We start from the raw sequence: 20,813 nt of genomic DNA, 5'->3' as shown, positions 1-20,813 counted from the left end.
GGAATTGAAAAAATATTTTTTTTACCAATTATTGATTAAATACCGAAAAATTATCCTAATTTTCAATCGAAAATTCACGCGTCAAAATATCAGATTTTTTATATAGTTCGTAAATGTTTTTCGTTGAAATCTCTAATTTTCGATAGTTTAAAAAAAATACGTTACCATGGAAAATGTTCTCAAAAAACGCAATAAACTAAAAAAACTCGAATTGAAAATAATTGTTTTTCATCATTATGTACAATTTTAAGCTATTTATTACCATTAACTCATGTAGGGTAAGATTTAATGGTACATTGACAATTAAAATAAAATTATAAATTAAAACATTCTACTATGATTAACAATCAAATAAGTTATTAATGTTTATATTTGATAAGACATCTAATATGTTATAAGAAAGTTGTAGAATTTTGTTTTAATTAAATACTTATTTGTTGCTATTTGAAGATAATTTATAAACCTTTTTTATTTTTTAAGGTGGCAAAATCATCCAATCCAATCCAATGACCTCTCTCGCCTTAGGTGAGGCGAGAGGGAGTGTCAACTCTTACTGACTAAAAACTACCCTGTTCCTAGTCCTGCTTTTCGAGCTGGAGCCCCGGTAAACCCGCTGGTAGTCCGCAGATGGATCAGGCATCAGCCATACTAGACACCATCTGAGGTATTCTGATGGCTCTTTGAGGCGTGCGCGGAACGCGACGCGCGGCATGCACGGGCCTAGTTCTGTTCGGGCGGAAGCTACCCTTGCTCGCGTCTACAGACCCGTACTTACGTAAGACTACTTTGCGCGATCCCTGAGCCCGGAGTATCTCTCGCGAAGGCTAGGAGGTTCGTTCCCTCACGTGCCCCAACTCCTTCTTTGCTAGGGACTGCTTCGCAGAAGGAAGAGACGTCATCCCAGTCTCGCTCGCTCCTCCAGACACTCCGACGTCGGGAATCGCGCGACGATCTCCAGTCTTCACTATCACCTGTAAACATTTTCCATAGTAACGTTATTTTTTTTTACACTATCGATGGGTAGAGATTTGAACAAAAAGCCCACCGAACTTTATGTCGATATTTTGACGCGTCGATTGAAGTTAGGATAATGCGGTATTTACAATAATTGGTAAAAAAAATATTTTTTCATTCGAAAAAAATACAATGTATTTGGTACATATAAAGGCACGTTTTCACAAAATTTCATTAAAAAATAAATATTTTTGTCGAAGATAACACTAACTAACCGTTCGTATTTTTTGAATTTTTCACAAAATTTTAAGGTAATACAAAAAAAGTAAATACAAAAGTTGTAGATCTTTTTCTTATCTACGACTTTGCCGTTGAACTTTTTTTTATAGGACTTGTAGTAAAATTGCGATAAACCGATTTTTCCTCTTAAAACCTCCCTCCCCCCACTTCCCGAACTCGGATGGAGTGGAATTTTTATTTTTTTCCGTTTTTAGCATATTCTCTTCCATTTCCAATAGGTTTCATTCTACTATAAATTTCTTTTGTTTCACCTATCTGCAAATATCTAGTAACTAGACATTAGTAGTCTGAGTACTTCATGTTCTACTTTAATGAAATCTTTATTGGTATAGTCAGACGATATTGTGATATTGTTGTCTACTAAACAGATTAAACGTTAATAAAAGCAATATATTAACTTAAATTATATTAAACTATTTATTTACAGTTTGTAAATGTTAATTTGTTTTATTAAATACATAGTCCTAGCATTAATAAAATACTTATTATTTTATATTCAAATACAATCAATTAGGTACTTTGAATAACAGAAATTTAAATACTGTTTTTGACATTTAACAAGTTAATAAAAAGCTTTACTTTCTGACATTCACTATTAAAAGAACCAAAACTCTTTATTTCAAACAAATCAAATTTAATACTACCAAATTAATATTTAACTGTAATACTAAGTTAATTAAGGTTTAGATTTCAAAATCAAGGGCGTTGTGTGAGACACAACACATTCTATTGTTTAACAAATGTTGTCTTAAATAATTACAATTATACGCAACGCCTTAGGGAATATGACATGAAACCAAATTGTGTACATTGTATAATTGTCTTTGATACTAATATATTTAAGGTATAAATCACTGTAGCGTTGAATTAGGCATTTCGCCACATGTTAAAAAGGTGAATAGAATAATTAATTACCATAGTACCATTGCCACTTTTGGGATTGGGTACCGACAAAAATAAAGTAATGTTAAATGACTTACGCACGTACCTATTTGACGAACAAACTCGACTAGCTTCAAGCCACACTATGGAGCTTATATTCATGAATAACACTGCACGACACCCGACGTTGGCTGGCGAACGTTGCGCAGCTAAACTAAAGCGAAGTTTAACTTCGTTCATGCATGTTTTTATTACATTTGATGGGTCGACGTTTGGCCGCTATCTCGCCTGATGATAAGTGATGATACCGCCTACGATAGAGCATTTTGTCCATAAAACGTATTCACTCGGGCTTTGAAGATACCTAGGTTATACCCATCAGAAAACACAGACTCCGGCAAAGAGTTCCACTGCCTAGCAGTTCGCACTAAACATACAAGCATTTTGTTATTATAAATATGCAAATGTTTTTGATTACATACGATTACGAAGTAACAATAACTCATAATAAAGAGCTCCTTTTTAAAAGGCCGGCAACGCGCCTGTGACTCCACTGGTGTTGCGGGTGTCCATGGGCGACGCTGATCGCTTACCATCAGGTGAATCGTTTGTTCGTTTGTCACCTATTCCATAAAAAAACAGTATCTTCCCAAGTTATTCAAAAAGCCAGCACTAACAAAATAGCCTGTATGTACAAATTATATATGTACATACGCCCTACATTTATTCGTTCGTCCGTACGTCACTCTCGCGCCGGAAATACGATACCGCCTAGCACTTAAAATCCATTCCTTCCCCGTCCAACCACAATCCGTTTATCGAGTCACGTTCTATCCCCTATTTACTAGAAATGTGGGATTCCCATTTCATTGTCATGTTGCGACATGCCTTTATAGATATTGAAATGTATCAGTATGTATGAAATGGTCTGCATTGGTTGTCTGGAAAAACTTTTATTTTTGTATCTGATGGTAAATACGAATCCGAAAACCTTAAGCTATGTCATTGCAGCAGTTAGTTTTTGAAGAGTGGCTTGAGAAACGTTACTTTGTACATCACCTACCGGGCAATATGTGCGTCATGACTCAGGTGCTTACCGGACATGGAAGATTCAGGAGATACCTGTTTCTTATTGGGCGGGAGGACAACGGTCTCGAAAAATCATTGTGATGACCACCCTTTAATCGTAATCCTTTTGCTAAAAACTCTGGTGTGGGAAAAAATATCATAAGGCAAGGTATTGAATGTAAAAACAACATTCACTGCTATGCAAACGAAGCTAGAAAAATCATAAAAGCACGGAACTGACATTCCTTCCATCAAGAATAAGAACACAGACGTTACCACGCAGATTTGTAATGAAATGGAGGCCCAACATCTGAATTGTAAATGTTATTGTATTCACAAGTTGTCTAAACACACGCCGGAGTAGGAGGTCAATGACACTGGCTGAATAATAATTAATGCTGAGATTGTTATATGTGTAATGTGTATAAGCATAATGAAAAGGAAATATTTTTGTCTAAAGCCTATATGACGTAAATACTAGCTTCTGCCAGCTGAGCGTTCCCCTATAAAAAGTATCGTATCACCCAATTCAGCTCATACCCTGTCTGTTTACCTAATTTTATTAAAATCCGTTCAGTAGTTTCAGCGTGATTGACGAACAAACATCTAAACATTTAAATAAACGAACTTTTACATTTATAAAATTGATTACGCCGAATCTAACTAACTTGGAATAAGGGCTAGAAAAATATCATTCAACATTTAAATAATCATCATCAGTCTATAAGTGGCCACTGCTAGTCACACAAAGAAGGTTTGAGCATTAATCACCACGCTTGCTCAATGCGGGTTGGTAGAATCTCAATATGAGGTATATCTACCACATAATTCGGTTATAACAAGTAAAATGTCTACGCACCTAATTTAACATTTATTTAACAAATTACCAGACAAGATTATGATTAGTGACGCTATAATATGTAAGTAGTTGGTATAAATCCAAGAAATGGACAAAAATAATGTAATTATTCTTCGGTCCATTAATTGGTGATACGTTATCAATGTTTTGAATAATGAAGTTGTGATCAAAGTACAGTTTTTATCAAGACTTCTTTTTAAACTGTAAACTAGAAATAGTTTAACGAAAAGCGTATCTAAATAGAACCAACAGTTTTAGAAATAAATGTTAACAAAATTTTGCGTAGTGTTTTTCGAGAGTGTCTTAATTTAATAGTAGGCGTGAATTTACGTAGGTATATTAAATAGTGTTAGGTATCATTTATCCCCAATACTATTTAATTTAACCCTTACCCTTTAAGAAAACCGAAGCAATAAACACCTGATATACCGAGCCGAGGTTTCAAGCGAACCCTTGAAGGGTAAAAGCGAAACCGATACATGATATTTGAACTAACTTAAAAGGGTAAAACTCGGCAGCCTCAATTTCCTCCAACAAACAACGTTTTATTATGTTTGGTTGGGTCCCCAAATCACTAGACACTTGATATGGAGTGTGTTGAAATCCAGTATTTGCCTTTCAGAGGGCCTAGTTCGATTTTTATTTACATTAACGCGATCGATATAGGACATACGTCGCTGCGTTCAGCCCTCTGATTGGTTGGTAAACTTGGTGCAGCCAATCAAAACGCCGTACGTCATTACGTCATAAATGTTAACGTAATACTAACTTGCACTAAGCCCTATGTTATTCGGTTTTGAATTTCACTGGTTACGGTTAGTTATTCAAGTTTTGTTATTGTTTAAAGCCTCTGTGTGGTAAAACTTTTGTATTGTTGAATTTTCGTAATTATATCTTTTGTGTAAATTGTGAGTTTAATAGATGTTAAGATATAAGAGATAATGGCTTTGTTAAAGGATACCTATTTAAATATTGTGTGAAGTGATATTGTAAAAGGATTTCTGATTCTTTGTTGTTTTTTTATTGTAATAATGTAGTTAAAATAATTTGGAATTTGAGAACTGCTCGGTTTGGTTAGGTTTGTAAATGTATTTTAACCATTTTTTTTTTAAGGATATTCCCGTTGTATAAAAATAATAATGTTAAAATATTGTATTTAAGATCACAATAGTTTTAGGCTTCTGACTCAACGGGGTTGGCATGTTCTAAGAATAAAGACCCCTAAAATACAAGATTAAAAAGAAAACACTTGTTGGCATGTTGTTACACAGCATTTAAGCACACATTATACTAAAACCAACACAGAACCAATTTTGGACACCTCATTCCGTTCAAACTTTTCTAATTTTAGATTTCGAACACTGTCATTTAAAAAAGACAGAAAAAAAAAGGTATTCTTAACAAAAAAATGTGGCCAGTACTCCGAATAAGGTAAGTTAAGGTCGATTGGCGATTTCCCAAAAGGCTATAAGGGCAAAAGTAGTTTTCTTTAAAATTTGTCTCAAGGCATCTGGCATGTTTTACTTACTTGTAACCGGCCATTTTTCAGTGTTAGATGGTTTTTTTACTGCTACTCCAGTCATTCCAGAATGTTCTATGGTCTATTAAATTCTAAAGGTAGTCTTTATTACAGACATAAATGTTACTTTAAGACCTTTATGCATTATATGTCTGAATCAAGCAGTGAGTGTGTTTAAAATGATGATAAGTGAAAAGTGACTTGCTTATCTTTTTTCAATAATAATGCTGGTTATATACAGATGTATAGTGTGATCCCTAGAAAAATCTTTATTTTTTCGATTAAATAGAGAACTAATACCAGTTTATTCGATCAACTGAACTCAGCTACGTTCGTAAGTAATAAAACATAATTAAATCTATCTCAGAACTCTATTGGAAATAAATATATTTTCCAATCATTTAATATAGACGCTTTATTGGATTAAATTAATCAGTAATTTTCATGGCATATTGGAAAATTTGATAGCTCTGGAACAACGCCAAAGAGCTTTCCAATTAGCACATAGTTAAGTGAATGAAATTTTCAAGAAACGTTTTCAAGTTGAACGAATATACACTCTATTAATTGGTCCCTAAGATTTATATTTGTTTTGAGATTCTTTCTATCTTTGCTAGTAAATATAGTTTTAACTGACCTTTATTTGCGAATAAAAGGTCTTAAGATCAGAAGATTAATTAATAACTAGGTACGCCTACTGTTATCATTCTTTACCATAATGAACTAATAAAAACTGTGAGTACGGGTGCTTTTGCACCAGATATGCGCTTATGGCTATGACGTGCGTGACCATTTCCACTGATAGTAAGCTATTTAGCTGTGCCAGGAAGATGCACGTATCGTAGTAGCTAAATCATCCATAGTACATATTTCCATATAAAAAACATATTTTAATTGAACCCGTTTCCACAGTGCTAAGCTATATGTACCAGAATATGATTGATGGAAGCCAAACGCATCCACACCAACGTAGCATAACACACCTCTAGTGGAAAAGCATCCTAACAGCTAAGAAAGCTATAATATATGTCATTTTATGATATATTTTTTATGATGTTATAACATCAGATTTGATTATTAAAATGTAAGACTTTTTTCACACATTACGTTCTTATACAGCAACACCAAAAATCATCCAACTGGAATCCATTTTCGCAATAACAAAATTCTGCGTCGGTTTTTCATATGGTTGATCATGTACCTACAAACCAGGTATGAGAATAAAAAATAAAAAGAGAATCTAGCAACACAATATGAGCGTCGTATTTCACGTTCAACCAAAACTATATATTGGAAGTAACTCGACAGGAACCTTTAGAAATCTCAGGAATTTTCGTATTATTGTATACGGTTCGAGATAATAGAATATTGTGCCAATGTTATTCCGTATTGTCGGTGTTCCCAACGAAAATTTAATGTTACGTGTACACGCGGAATTCGATTTAATGTCAGCTCCGACCTTATTGAATGAAAACACTGAGTTTTATTCTTTTAGGGTACATGACTGTTTATTGCTGGTTAATTTTATCAGGATGTGAATGTTTTTTCGTCGTAAAATTGTTATTTTTGTGTTGCTTTGTCTATATGAACATGGACGTAATTATGTAAGACTGCGATTAATCGTCGTATTTTTTTCTTCTAGTATAAGCCGGTACACCAGTAGACGGATGATTTGATAGTAAACAATGGCCGCAGTCCATGGACACCCGAAACATTAGAGGCGTAACAAGTGCGTTACCGGCCTTTTGGATTTAAGAATATAAGGCAGTCTATGGACACCAGAAACACCGGAGGCGTTACAAGTGCGTTGCCGGCCTTTTAAGGATTAGGATTTTAAGCATTATTAGGGAATCTGGGATTGAGAAGATTGAGGAGGGGGTAATTGCACCTCCGGTAACGTGACTCACACAACGAAATACAATAGAAGCGTTGTTTCACGTCAGTTTTCTGTGAGAATGTGATATCACTCTGGTCGAGGCGGCCCATTCGTGCCAAAGCATGGCTCTCCCATACATTAGTATGAACAGAACAGAACAGAAACAGACACAAAATACTTACAAATATTTATTAAAAAAAAATACACGTTCTAATAAAACATTTCGCTAGAAAAACTGTAGATTAGAAATTAAAATACACCAGCAACATAACTTATTTCATCAACAAATTACATTATCGAAACCAAACATTTCGTACAAAAGAAAATGTTTAACCATTAACCAGCTTCACCACGCCTGTTTTCTCCGAAATCACTGAGGAATGTACCATCATTAAGCACGTCAGTCTTTCCTTGCGATGTTTTTTCACAGATGAAGATAGATGGTAGCCCTTAAACAGGATTCAAGGCAAAAACATAAGAATAAATTAACGGAGTTTTCTCTTCTTTAGTTTTCGTAGAGAGCGCGGCGTGGTGCCGGCGGCGACGGCTATTTTAAAAACAAACTTTGGATTTTTGGGGCGTTACGTTTGGAGTTACGTATTTTTTTAAAGGTAATAGTTTGGTAGTGCATTGTTTTTTATATTGTGTAATATGTGGAATGAGTCACTGATGATAATGATGTGAGAAATGGATAGCAGTTTTGCGAAACAAACTTTTGGTTAATACTAATAGGTAATAAATAATGGCAAATATTCAATGGAAGCTAATTAATCAAAAATAACTAAAAATCACGCCTCGCCAGTAGACTGCGCATCGTCGCCGCGTCTGCACACACTACTCATGATGAAGAGTCTAATAATAATACGTGGGTAAACCATGATTTTTGGTTAATTTAGTATGTTTCACGATAGTTATCATAAAAATATAGCTAATTAATCCACCTATTAATTAGACCTACGAGTCTTTTATATTATGTCGCCTTCTAACCGACTCATTTATATACAACTTATAAACCTAGAAAATCTTGATATGATAGAACTTTACAAATTATGCAAAACTCTACAGAGTTTATACATTTTATTATGTAAAACAAATGACGGTGCTATAACTGATGAAGCGTTAGGGAGAGTTTGTCGACCGATGTCAGCTGACGCAGAGGCTGAAGTTTTAGTAAACTCTGGTCTTTAGCTATTAGAGATGTCGGTTATACCTAATAGTCAATTTCTGGTTAGTTAAACCATGCTTTCTTGTCTAGGACATAGGAACACAAGAATTTTTGGCCTTTTTTAACATCATACTAATTATAAATGCGATGAGTTTGTTTGTTTGTATGTTTAGATGTCCGTTAATAACGCTGAAACTACTGAACAGATTTTGATGAACATTTATATACAGTCGAGGTGATAGGATAGTTTTTATTTCATAGGAATGTGGGCGAAGCTGCTGGCAGATGCTAATGATTACTAAGATTGACATAAATATTAATTTAGAAAATGGCCAAAAATCTACCAAGTAATTGACTGCGCTATGAAGCTTTTTAAGCAAAAATATTCACATCACAGATTTTTTTAATCAAAACACAGTTTTTATAATATTGCTTAAGCTTTTCCGTAAAAACTTGAAACTTATATATAGGAACAAATTTTTTCAAGTTATAAGAGTAATAAACAGTTTTAGTATCCTAAGTAACGGCTAATACACTGCCAACATATATCAGATATGAAACTCTGTGGCTGTGGTCTTAGGGATCATATTTCATTGCGGTGTACATTACCTACTTTTTTATTTTCGTACTCACATAATGTTTGATAGTATCAGTTTCTTAGCCTTTATTATTTAATTTAGCTTGGATGATATTACGAAATGGCTATAAAAGTGGATAGTTGTCTAAGATGATCATGATTTGTTTGCACCTACTTTATGACTGAAGTTCCTAAGGTGAGTTTGATCTACCGACCGCTAATACTATGAGTTTGTTTCGGCATTTCTTCTCAGAATAGTCGTATAGGAAATGCTGGCCTCATCTAGCTATTTAAAATATTGACGTGTAAAAGTGTTATTTTATAACCTACTTACAGAAATAAATATCATTTATCATTTATGCTTTTTAATGGAATAGGGGGCAAACGAGCAGTCGTGTCACCTGATGGTAAGCGATCGAAGCCGTCCACGAACACCAGCAATACCAGAAAAGTCACAGATGCGTTGTCGGCCAGATGCTGAAAACCTCATCAAAATCGGTTCAGCCAAACGCGAGATAATCGCGCACAAACATACATACACGCATACCTACAAATTAAACTGCGAATCTCCTCAAGAAGTCGATTAAATACAACGTCCTATGTGACTAAAACGGGTAAAAGCTTTGAGTCTACCAAAAAATTTTTCTAACTTACGAAGATGGTAAAAGAGCAGAGATTTTCCATCATTTCTTTAAGAGTTTCGGTGGCAGGTGTCTTTAACTCGGGAACTTTATGAATTACCGTTCCACTTAAGCGTTTTGTTACAATTTTTTCACCATCAATGACCTACGAAACTGCACAATTTAAACTTATAACGACTTTGATCGCTCGTAAATTGAACGCGAAATTGTTTATTTAACTTTTTAACGTTGCCGAGGATCATTTTTCTTTTAAATATCCGATGATTTTTTATTATTTTGTTTTATTGTTGAGTCGTGGCTGTTTTTTTTTTTTTTATTGTATGTATTGGTTTTATTGTTACATGTATTATACTTATGTGGCATTCAGAGAAGGAACTATTAAGGTACATAATTATGAAATAAATTATAAAGATTAGAGTATATTATAATGATATGTATGTATAAATACATTACATCAGGTAATATGTACCTATATGTCTTAATAATGAAGCAACCTATACATATATAGTACCTACATACCTATAGGTAGGAGATGGACATCAGCTGTACAGATTTAGCTTATACCTGTCAGTTTGCTAAGCTTCAGCTGTCTAAGATATGAAACATGGATGGCTAAGATTAGTCTTAGCATATCACATTTCCTATAATACCTAGGTGGGTATTAGATACATAACATCTCATTACTATAACTATTCAAATGCATTTTTGTTTGTTTGTTACTATTTCGTGTCAAAACGGCTCAAGGGACAGGGACGAAATTTGGAATACACACAGGCCAGTTTTATCCCACGAAAACGCGGTCGAAGCCGCTGGCCGAAATTAGTATTTGTATTTATATATCGTGAGACATACTTACTACATCAATTAAAAACGCTAACGTACGCAAATAATTGAGAAAGGTTCTACAATAACTAAACTATTTACAAGTTAATAGAAATTAAAACTAACTTAAGGCGTCGAAAAAATTACCCTCATCGGAGTCGTGAGGTTGGGTGCCAAAGATTCTACTAGTTTGAAGTCACAGTATCATTCTTATGCATGAGCAGCGTGCACAGACTACCAGCTAATAGGCTTTTTGTATACCACTCATAAGTATCTAGTTACCTACTAACAAACCAGGCCCTTCACCTGACGAATTATATTGCGTTATTCTCCATTTAATGTTATTTTAATATCATGTATGTACATACATTAAACGTTAAAATGCACAAAACACCCATTATCGTCAACATAAAACACCCTTTGATGGGATAAAAGCGTTAAAATTACATCCCTGTATCGTAAAAAGAAAAATGGCGGCTAAGTGTTTCTTTTTTTTCAGTCGGTAATGGCATCTGACATACGGGAATAGGATTTTAACTCTGAATGTGTGAAATGCAAAAGACAAGCAATTACTTAAAGGGATTTCGAAGATGTTTAAAACTAAATAAAAAGTCGATCGAAAATTTCACGCAGTTTGCTTTAGGATGCTTTTCCACCAGAGATGTGCTATGTAACTATGCTACGAAGATGTAACAGCTAAGCTATGTAGCTATGCGAGTAAGATGCACAGCTCGAATAGGTATGCAATGTATCTATTGTAGGGAAAACCATCCATAGCACACATCTTTCCATATAAAAAAACATGACTTATTTGAGTCCGTTCTCTGTAGTACTAAACTATGTGTACCAATGCAAATGATTGGCGAAAGTCAAACGCATCCACAGCAACGTAGTATCCTCCATCCTCTAGTGAAAAAGCACCCTTACGTTGACGGTTCCTAGATTCCAAATGGTAGGTAATTGTGAAGCATTCTTTGAACTGTGCAGAATAATAGACATTAGACGTAAATTGGTAATGGAACCAAATGGTTCTATACTCAGTCTTCGAAATAGTTGATGTCATATTTTTAATATATCAAAGAGCACATAGCCCCACTTTTCTCCAATCAAACTGTCGCTACGCAATAGACTCCAAACTCTTTGTTACTAACTGAACATTTTTGATAACAGTACCTATGTACTGTTTTACACTGTCTGCTATAATACTTCAAGATTTTATCTAAATCACCGGCCATAGTTTCAAGCTCTGTATTATCTACTCAGGAGGATTTCACTTTAAATCGATCACGATAGTAATTCTTTAGGTTTTTATCCATTTTGAGATCGAAAAAGCACATTTCACCTGTGACTTTATCCGTCGTTCCGTATCTGAGATAACGCGACAACTTGACAAATTGGTCACATCTGCCCTCGACCCTTTTTTAGCCGAACTTGATTAGTGGTCTGACTGAAGCTTTTACTGGCTTTTTGTGTAAACTCAACACTGTTTACCGTTCTCTAATATTTTTGGGTCGTATTTTAGTTTGGTTTTTGTAACGAAGGTTCTTTTTCTTCGCGGTTTGATAGGTCAAGTTTGGTGTTTCTCTCTCTCTAGTCGATTCCCTCACTGCTGAGGATCGTGACTCCGTTTGATTTCTTCGACCAGCTGCCTCCATCGGTTGCGTTCCGTTGCTTGGTGAAGAGCAGCGCTGATAGGCATCTCAAGCTGTTTGGAGATTTGGTCCGACCACCGATTGGGGCTTCTTCCTCTAGGCCTTTTTCCCTCCACCTTCCCCGTTACTATCAGACGCTCTAGATTGTTGCCATCCCTGCGTGCAACGTGGCCAAAGTATTGCATTATGCGTCGCAGGCAGGTCGCAGACAGACGCTGTGTCTTCTCAGTTTGGTGTTAAGAAAAAACAAATACTTGGATATTTTGCTAAGTGAGGGAGAGCCACGTTTTGGCACGAGTGGACCGACACGACCGCAGTGATACATTGGCCCACGGCCTCACAAAAAATTGACGTGAAACAAGTAGTGTTTCGTTATGTGTGTGCGGTTACCTAAGACCCAATTACCCCCTTCCCAATCTTCCTAATCCCCGATTCCCCAATAACCAATAAATTCCTAACCCCCAAAAGGCGAGCAGCGCACTTGTAACGCCTCTGGTGTTTCGGGTGTCCATGGGCGGCGGTGATTGCTTACCATCAGGTGATCCGTCTGCTCGTTTACTGGCTTATACCATAAAAAACCTTGTATTTTAAGGTACAAACTAATTGATTGACTTTGTTTTCATAGTACAAATTTTTACTTCACTTTATTTACAATATAACAGCGTTATCTTAAAAGCCTTCCGAACATAATCGCACGGTAAGCTTTTATCCTGCTGACCATGTATTTAGGCCATACACGAACAAAATCCCTTGAAGGCAAGGAATATAAGGACAAATATTTAACTACAATATGCTAATGTGTCCTACTTTAGCTTAATAAGTTTTAGAAAATATTGTAACCGAAACCTCTTTTTGTTTTCGTACCAATTTCCATAATCAGATAGTGTTTTTTTTAGCCTTTGTCTAAAACAGTGCTTCCCAACTGTTCCCCACCCCAAAAAAATGGTCGCGAAATAGAAATATAAATTCCAATAAATACCATGGTTAAAGCTCGAATTAAACTCATATCAGAGGAGACAACTTAAAAAATCAATTGATTTCACCTAACCATCCAAAAGTTACAATATTTTTGAATGAATCATAAAATATAAAGAATTATAAAAGTGGTCCTTAACCAGAAAAACGTTGGGAACCCCTAGTATAAAAGAACGAAGTATAAAAACATTGTTGAAGATAACCGGAGTTTGAATACGTTTTAAGAAATTTTGTAAGTACTCAGTACGTACACATTATCTTGAGATCACATACGCCAAAAATCATAATAGAAAATATTTACGTAAAAGCCTTTTTGAACCTAAAACGTATATATTGCCCAAAGTCTACCAAACATTGACATACATCTCCGCTCTAAGATTTTAAGTGACAATTATTATGGAGACGAAAAAAATTCTATCAGTGTTTAACTAGTAGAAGTTAATTACCAACATCATGGATAGACTGTGAGAGTCCGCTCGTAGACTCCTCTTCTTCATACAAGTCATAATCTCAACGATTTGCTGTGCATGAAGTGGCTTCGGGAGCAGTAATGAGACGTGTTGAAGCTAAGAATACCTTTAAATAAGTGTATAATTCTATACCATCTTACTCTACTTATAGGGGCGAGGTGTCACTACAGCTGGCACTGGTCTGAGATAGAAGTTTAAAAGGTTCAGATGTATCAGAGAATTGCATGACTTCCCAATCACCCCCTTCCCAATCTTTCCAATCCCTGATTTTCCAACAGCCCTCAAATTCCTATCCCCCAAAAGGCCGGCAACGCACTTGTAACGCCTCTGGTGTTTCGGTTGTCCCTGGGCGGTGGCCATTGCTTACCATCAGTGGATCCGTCTGCTAGTTTAGCGGCTTATACCATAAAAAATACCTGGTCTCTGTGAAATGTGTAGTTCTTTAACAAAGTCAGCTCGTTGGAGAGCAGGTATGACATAAAAGGCTGATAATATTAAAAAGTGACATATTAACCGTAAACCATAAGGTTTACAGCAATGGTAATCACAACTCCCTTATCTTCTTTTACCTATTTTATTGTGCTCGATCTCTTCTATGTAAAAGAACCCTTTCTTTGTCCCACCTTGCTTCCTAGGGTTTAGTTTACGGCGCGGCGTCGGGTCTAGATTTCCATAAGCCCCTTAACAAAATAAGGAATGAATTCGAGTACTAAAATTTAGAACCTTCGAGTTTTAATTTATTATGACCATCTTGTTTAGATTTTTCGCTTTAAATACATATTTGATGTACCCAAGTTTTTTTTGTGCCGAACATTATGCAGATGCGGTGATAATACATATATTATTAACAATACAGCATCTAAATTTATCCTTTAGAAACGTTTACTTGCCTTAAGCTTAGTCATAACCATATGAAATTGAGTATTGATTTCAACACATCGTCGGTAGTGGGCGACCAAATTAAAAGTACTCTTAACAGACGAGCATGCTTGAAAAGACTGATGACTGTTGACGAAGCGAAAGAAGTATGTAAGATTCGTAGTTCCATTGTCTCTGTCTACCTCCCTAGGAGGCAGGCGTGAGGTTACGTATATATGTATGTATGATTTCAGTACAATTGGGTATTAATATAAGAAAAGATGTAACTTATTGAAAAAATAGTCGTAGTTGTGAGCAGAAACCGCATTGGCGATCTCGACAAAACTTTATGCAGCGAACGGAAAATAATGTTTTTGCATAGAAATGTGGTGTAACCTCGGTCGAGTTTTAATTTATTATGAATAAATAATGCATGAGCAGCCAATCAGAAACTGAATGATAAATTAGTTTTGAATATTTGATGTCTATGCAAGTCTTGTTTTGTGTGGGCGGGAAATTAAAAATGCAGATGCGGTGCAGAGTGCACTAATATTTAGTAGGTTTAAATCTATGATCTGTATAACTTAACAAAATCACTTTCAAACATGAGTTTTAATACCCGAAGGAGTAAGTCATAACCATTTAAAATGTAGGTAAAACCCACTTATTTCTTTCTTTTTTGTTGTTTAGACTTGACTGTGCTTTTCAGCACTATGTTGTGCAACGTTAGCGGTGAATGCCAAACGGCTTCCACCAATTATATTCATTGCTGCCAAAAGCATAGCACTGGTGGAAACAGATTAAGCTAATTTAAGTAGGTAAGGCAACTTAGTTAAGTTGTTTTACCATATATGGAATGATGAGTGCTACCGGATGTAATATAGATGGCTTCAGTACTATAAAAGATACATTGTATACTCGAGCTGCGCATTTTCCGCACACAGCTATGCGTGTGGCGGTGTTATCTTCCTAACATCTTACTCACAAATTATTTGTCAGTGAAATAGCTTAATCAGTTGGGATTACTGTTGTAAATGGTTACACAGTTATTGATAGCTTAACTATAATCTTACATCTCTATTGGAAAAGCGCCCTTAATGTTTGCACCTCTGTCCTACAGTTTAGAAAACAAAAGTTTGAAGATTTTCGATTAAATTTCCCAGCATAATAGTGAATATCCTGGATGATAAAAATGTATTTAATAATACCTTTTGTTTTAGAGTCAAAATTGCTTGAAAAAAACCGCAGAAAACTCGGAGCTAGACAATATAAAAAGTATACGAAAGTAATGTTAAAATTAGCTATGGAGATAGTGAAGTCAAAAAATTAAAAAGTCAAAAGATTAAACATTATTTTGTAGCCTTTTTTTACAATTTTAAACATAAATACTTAAAATTTTAGAACTTAATTTAGTTTAAAAGGGAACAATATTTATGTCAGATATTTATGCTTTTTTTTTTGTAAATTTAAGGTGGATCAATTTTATTTTCATAAGTCACAAAATTCCTTACAACCCCGAGCGTAACAAATTATAGTATGTAGCACGAGCACCCGTGGCAACTACTGTATTATAGCCGTATCTTAATAATTGGATAGGCATTAATAAAATTATGGTCACCTAATCTAAAATGTAGTTGACCCTCTGTACCTCAACAACTCTTTAATATGCACGACTGCACGTTTGATAAATTTGGTATCTTTACCCATGTTGTTTTTTCTTTACTACGGCTAAAGTAAGCGTTTGTATATAATGACGTTTACGGTAAAGTGAGCCAGATAGACTACAATTCTAAATATATAGTTTTGGTTTCTATGCGTCTTATGGTTAAAAATATATTTCGATTTTTGTTCCAAAATATGGTAAAGTTGCCATGTTTTACTGTTTGCAAACGCACCCACGACACAGGAAAAAAATTTTAGTGCAGGGCAAGGGTGGGATTAAAACAAAAACAAATATTTGTAGAAAACACATTTATTTATTTATTAGATATTTTGTACTTAAAGTACTTAAAATATTTACAAATGAAATCAGTATAAGAACGATCCATTGAAACTATACAAACAGCGAACTAGAAATAACATGTTTAGACTTGTCCGGTTAGGTTTGTTTCACATAAATATCTTTTGATTAATAATTATTTATTAATATCTACAAATAACCACTGGCAACCCTGTTTCATTCTATTACATTGGCAACTTTAAGTAACATCAGAATACTCAGTAATAAAATTATTTACATGACTCATAAAATATTTTATTTTTATTTTAAAAATAATTTATTTTGCTAACAGACAGGTAACTCTGTAATTGATAAAGTATTTATTTTATTCTTAAAATACATTTAAGTGTATTTGTTTTCATGACAGTTGAATTAAAATTAAATAAAATATCCTTATTGTATTTCATTAGTTCATAGCCTTGAGTAATGTGACGTCATCAAGACACAATCCTTGACAATATGGTTCTATTTTTGTTTTTTTTTTTAACAATAGATTATAATTTACAGTACCCTTAGTACGAGTTTGCTTTACGTTGAACGAAAACGAAACGAGAGCGCGATCGGCGCTTTGATTGGCCGGTGCGAATGAACCAACCAATGAGAGCGCCGAACGCGCTGTCGTTTTGTTTCCGTACAACGTAAAGCAAACTCGTACTAAGTGTACAGTTCTGTATGAATTGTAATCTATAAAACTAGCCGTGATTTGACTAAGTACCATCCGTTAAAAATATTAAGAACTTCATAGGAAAGATAATTTTCTCTTTATATCTGAAGTTTTTTAAAGAGGTACCACTGAGCAAAAATGTTGAACTATATTGGAATGTTTGAAGTGATTACAACATGTATTCTTGTAGGAACCTCTCTAGTGCGTGGTAGAGATGTGGCCTTACACCAACCAGGCCGTGGTCTTCATCTGTGTAGCTCTGGAAAATAGAAAAGAAGTTTAAACGTAATGTTCTTTAAAGCTAACTAGATTTTTAACTACCCTTATATCCGACTAGGGACTAACTGGAATCTAAAAGGTTTAAAGATCAGCAACGTCTGTATTGCTTAACTAACCGAAATCGAAGTCAAAATTTTTTGAACGCCACAACAAAAAAGTTACAGTCTTATGGAGAAGAACGAGCAAGGAACTCCATAGGTTACTCTTTTTCAATGACTCCTTCCCCCTTGGAGGAGGCTGATGGAGATTGTCAGACTCTTACTGACTTTTTTTTCTTTACTTTATTCCGCTGCTCCGAACAGTAATTTACCTGAGGCTTTAATTTGGTATGTTGTACTGAATAGATGTAATTACTATATACCTTGTAACATTACAAGGTACCTCAAATTAAATGCCTACCCGCCAAAATCAGCCAAAATACAATAAAAATTAAAGCTGATATCAGAGTAACGTATGGGCCACACCGATACCTGCAGTATATCAAGTTAAAGTGATCGTTGGTCCCGAGGGCACCACTGCTGAGTCAGCGAATGTTCCAGAAACCATTACTTATATAAACGAGCGGATATTTCTTCGCACATTATTTCTCTATGTTCGTAGTAACTTCTCAATCGGTACGGGTTTACCTTTGTTCTAACGATGTAAGGCAAGGGTTGAATTGAGAGCTGATATAGTATCTTATTATATGGAGGCTCGTTTTAAATCTTTTCTGTGCGAGAGATCTAGAATATAACTTCTTAAAAACTGAAGGTAGAAGATGGTTTTTTGGCAGTAAAGGTTTACGTACTACTTTAATGTAGTTATTGATGGACCATATTTTATGTAAAGCCTGTTTTTTTTAACACTTTCCGCTTTTTTTAAGGAGTTAGAGATCATTCAAACATTTGAAAACTATTAACAACAAACTATTAAAAAAAACCGAATTCACTGAAGAAAGAGTGTTAAAAAATCATTAAAAGGATCAAAATTACTTTTATTTCGAAAGTTGGTGATGGTTAGCTGCTTCTTTTTTTATTTAGAAATTGAATGTTTGAATTATACCTGACTCTCAGAATAAAATTGGCAGGAGCTAAATAAACAGGCGATATATCTAACCTAATCCAACCAAATATTGCCCATTGTTATTCTTACCATTTGCGTGAAGAAGACATCTCGTCTCTGCAACAGCCTGGACAGCAACATGGCGTGTTGATAGTGCACGTTGTCGTCAGCTGTGCCGTGGACCAAGAAGTAGCTCTTCTCACGAAGGGCCTCCGCCTGAAGAATTATTGTGTAAAACATAAGATCAGGGGGCCTACTCTAATTCAACGAACGAACGAACGAAAATACTTCGCAGATTGCATACTACAATTATTCTGTTTATTGCGAATTTTCGTTTCGATTTCGAAAATAGGTTTTGATATGAAATTAAAAATAGTAATTCTATTAGTAAATCCATAAAACCTACGGCCGAAGATCAAACGAATTCCGAATTCGAATTCCTTGAAAAATTTTGCGGAAAGTAATGAGACACCCACTTAGTCATTCATTGTATTAGAATAGGTCTTTGCCCTTTTAAGACAGTTTGCGAGCTGTTTCATTGATCGGCCCACTTTTTTATGAAATCAGGAGCAAACGACGAGCAGACCGGTTACCTGATTGTAATAAAATTGATCCACACCACCCATCGACACCCGCAACATCAGAGGCGACACAGGTGGGTAGCCGGCTTTTTAAAAAAGAATACACTCTTTTCTTGAAGGTTTGAAGGTCTTATCGGTTCAGAAACAATTATTTAGTTGTGACTTAAAAGTTTTATGTAATCATCAGCCTATCTCCGATAACAGACATAATTTCAGCGCAATGGGCTAGTGTACTACCGGCATATATCTTATATAGGTTTGATTATCTATTACGGTACAAATAGAGAGACACAGTACCACTTGATTGGTGAGAAGGGAGGACACTTCATAGCCTTCAGCGTTGTCTTCCGCCGTCGGTAAGCCCATGTAACGTTCTGTGTAGATAGTATCTGTAAACAAAATGCAACTTAATTAGAATCAACTTATACATAATCATTAAGAACCTGTAGTATGGGAGTGATTACAGAGTGATTACCCTAACGAAAATACTTAATAAGTACCAATTTCACTAATGGACTAAAAATTGGAATCTATCAGGCGGATATCAGTAATGCTTTATTCAACTTATACATTTCAAGTTCAAAAATTAAGCCAACTCTCTAACATTCTTGTTGGCTATCGTAAAGAGAGATCTGCGATTATAATCTTGATCGGAAAATAAATCCTATTGTAAAAAATTCAAAAACCTGAATGTGGATTTAGTTATGTATTTTATGGTATTAGCCGGTAAACGAGCAGACGGATCACCTGATGGTAAGCAATTGCCGCCACCCATGAGGCGTTACAAGTGCGTTACCAGCCTTTTGGGGGTTAGGAATTTAAGGGTTGTTGGAAAATCAGGGATTGGGAAGATTAGGGAGGGGATTAATTGGGCCTCCGGTAACTTCACTCAAACAACGCAAGTGTTGTTTTCTGTGAGGTCACTGTATCGTTCTGGTTTACTCTTTGATGTGTGGACCTCCTTTTGCTCACTCGCTCCTTTTACATGGTTAATCCGGGAGAGAATGTTCTAAGTCTATTTACCATAGAACCTCCAGTCGACCACAGGAGCGATGGCAGCAGCACACCTGAAGACGTCTCCTCCTTCAGCCAGCGCCTTACTGGCTGCGTAGCCTCCGTAAGACCATCCCCAGATGCAGGTCCGGTTGGCATCGATCCACGGGAAATTGTCTTGAATATATCTAAAAAAAGGTGATTTTTAGTTAAAGTAGGTTTTGTTATATTACACCTCAGTATGAACCAGTGCCCAGGAACCTTAGTCTGCTATTACAACTGTGTCAGAATGGTCGATCATTGAGCAGTGCAAGAGGGAAGGAGTTATACAACCTACATAGCTCCGTAACGTTGATGATTTACGAAATGAAATTAAAAGACTTTTACTAAATTCGAAAAGTTTCTTGCTTTCCTACAGAATGAGGCTATGAACATCAATATCGAAAAACGAGCGATAGATTTTTGTTTATTTGTTTATTTTATACTTTATGTACAGTGATGGACTTAATGCCAATTTGGCATTCTCTAACAGTCAACTTTAAGGTGATGCAGAGAGACGACAGTAGGTGTAAAAGTTTGAGCTTTTGTTGAAATATTGTAACATGAATGAATTTTTGTGTGTTGTCTAGTTATTGTTA

The 20,813-nt window shown here is 35.3% G+C and overlaps 1 protein-coding gene across 5 annotated transcripts in view; it reads right to left on the bottom strand.

The window, feature by feature from the left end:
- Positions 1 to 16,574: 16,574 nt before the first annotated feature.
- LOC118263265 (venom dipeptidyl peptidase 4) overlaps positions 16,575 to 20,813 on the bottom strand; it is a 61,250-nt gene continuing 57,011 nt past the window's right edge. For all 5 annotated transcript variants that reach the window (XM_050705200.1, XM_050705197.1, XM_050705199.1 and 2 more), the window contains 4 exons: positions 20,206 to 20,363; positions 19,480 to 19,571; positions 18,692 to 18,817; positions 16,575 to 17,540 (listed from right to left, as the gene is read on the bottom strand). In XM_050705200.1, coding sequence (XP_050561157.1) covers positions 17,451 to 17,540; positions 18,692 to 18,817; positions 19,480 to 19,571; positions 20,206 to 20,363 — 466 coding nt within the window. In that variant the 3' untranslated portion in view covers positions 16,575 to 17,450. The remainder of the gene's footprint in view (positions 17,541 to 18,691; positions 18,818 to 19,479; positions 19,572 to 20,205; positions 20,364 to 20,813) is intronic.

The sequence above is a fragment of the Spodoptera frugiperda genome, chromosome 27, assembly GCF_023101765.2.
Source record: "Spodoptera frugiperda isolate SF20-4 chromosome 27, AGI-APGP_CSIRO_Sfru_2.0, whole genome shotgun sequence".
In the NCBI taxonomy this organism is placed as follows: Eukaryota; Metazoa; Arthropoda; class Insecta; order Lepidoptera; family Noctuidae; genus Spodoptera; species Spodoptera frugiperda.
This window is presented reverse-complemented; position numbering and strand designations above follow the sequence as displayed.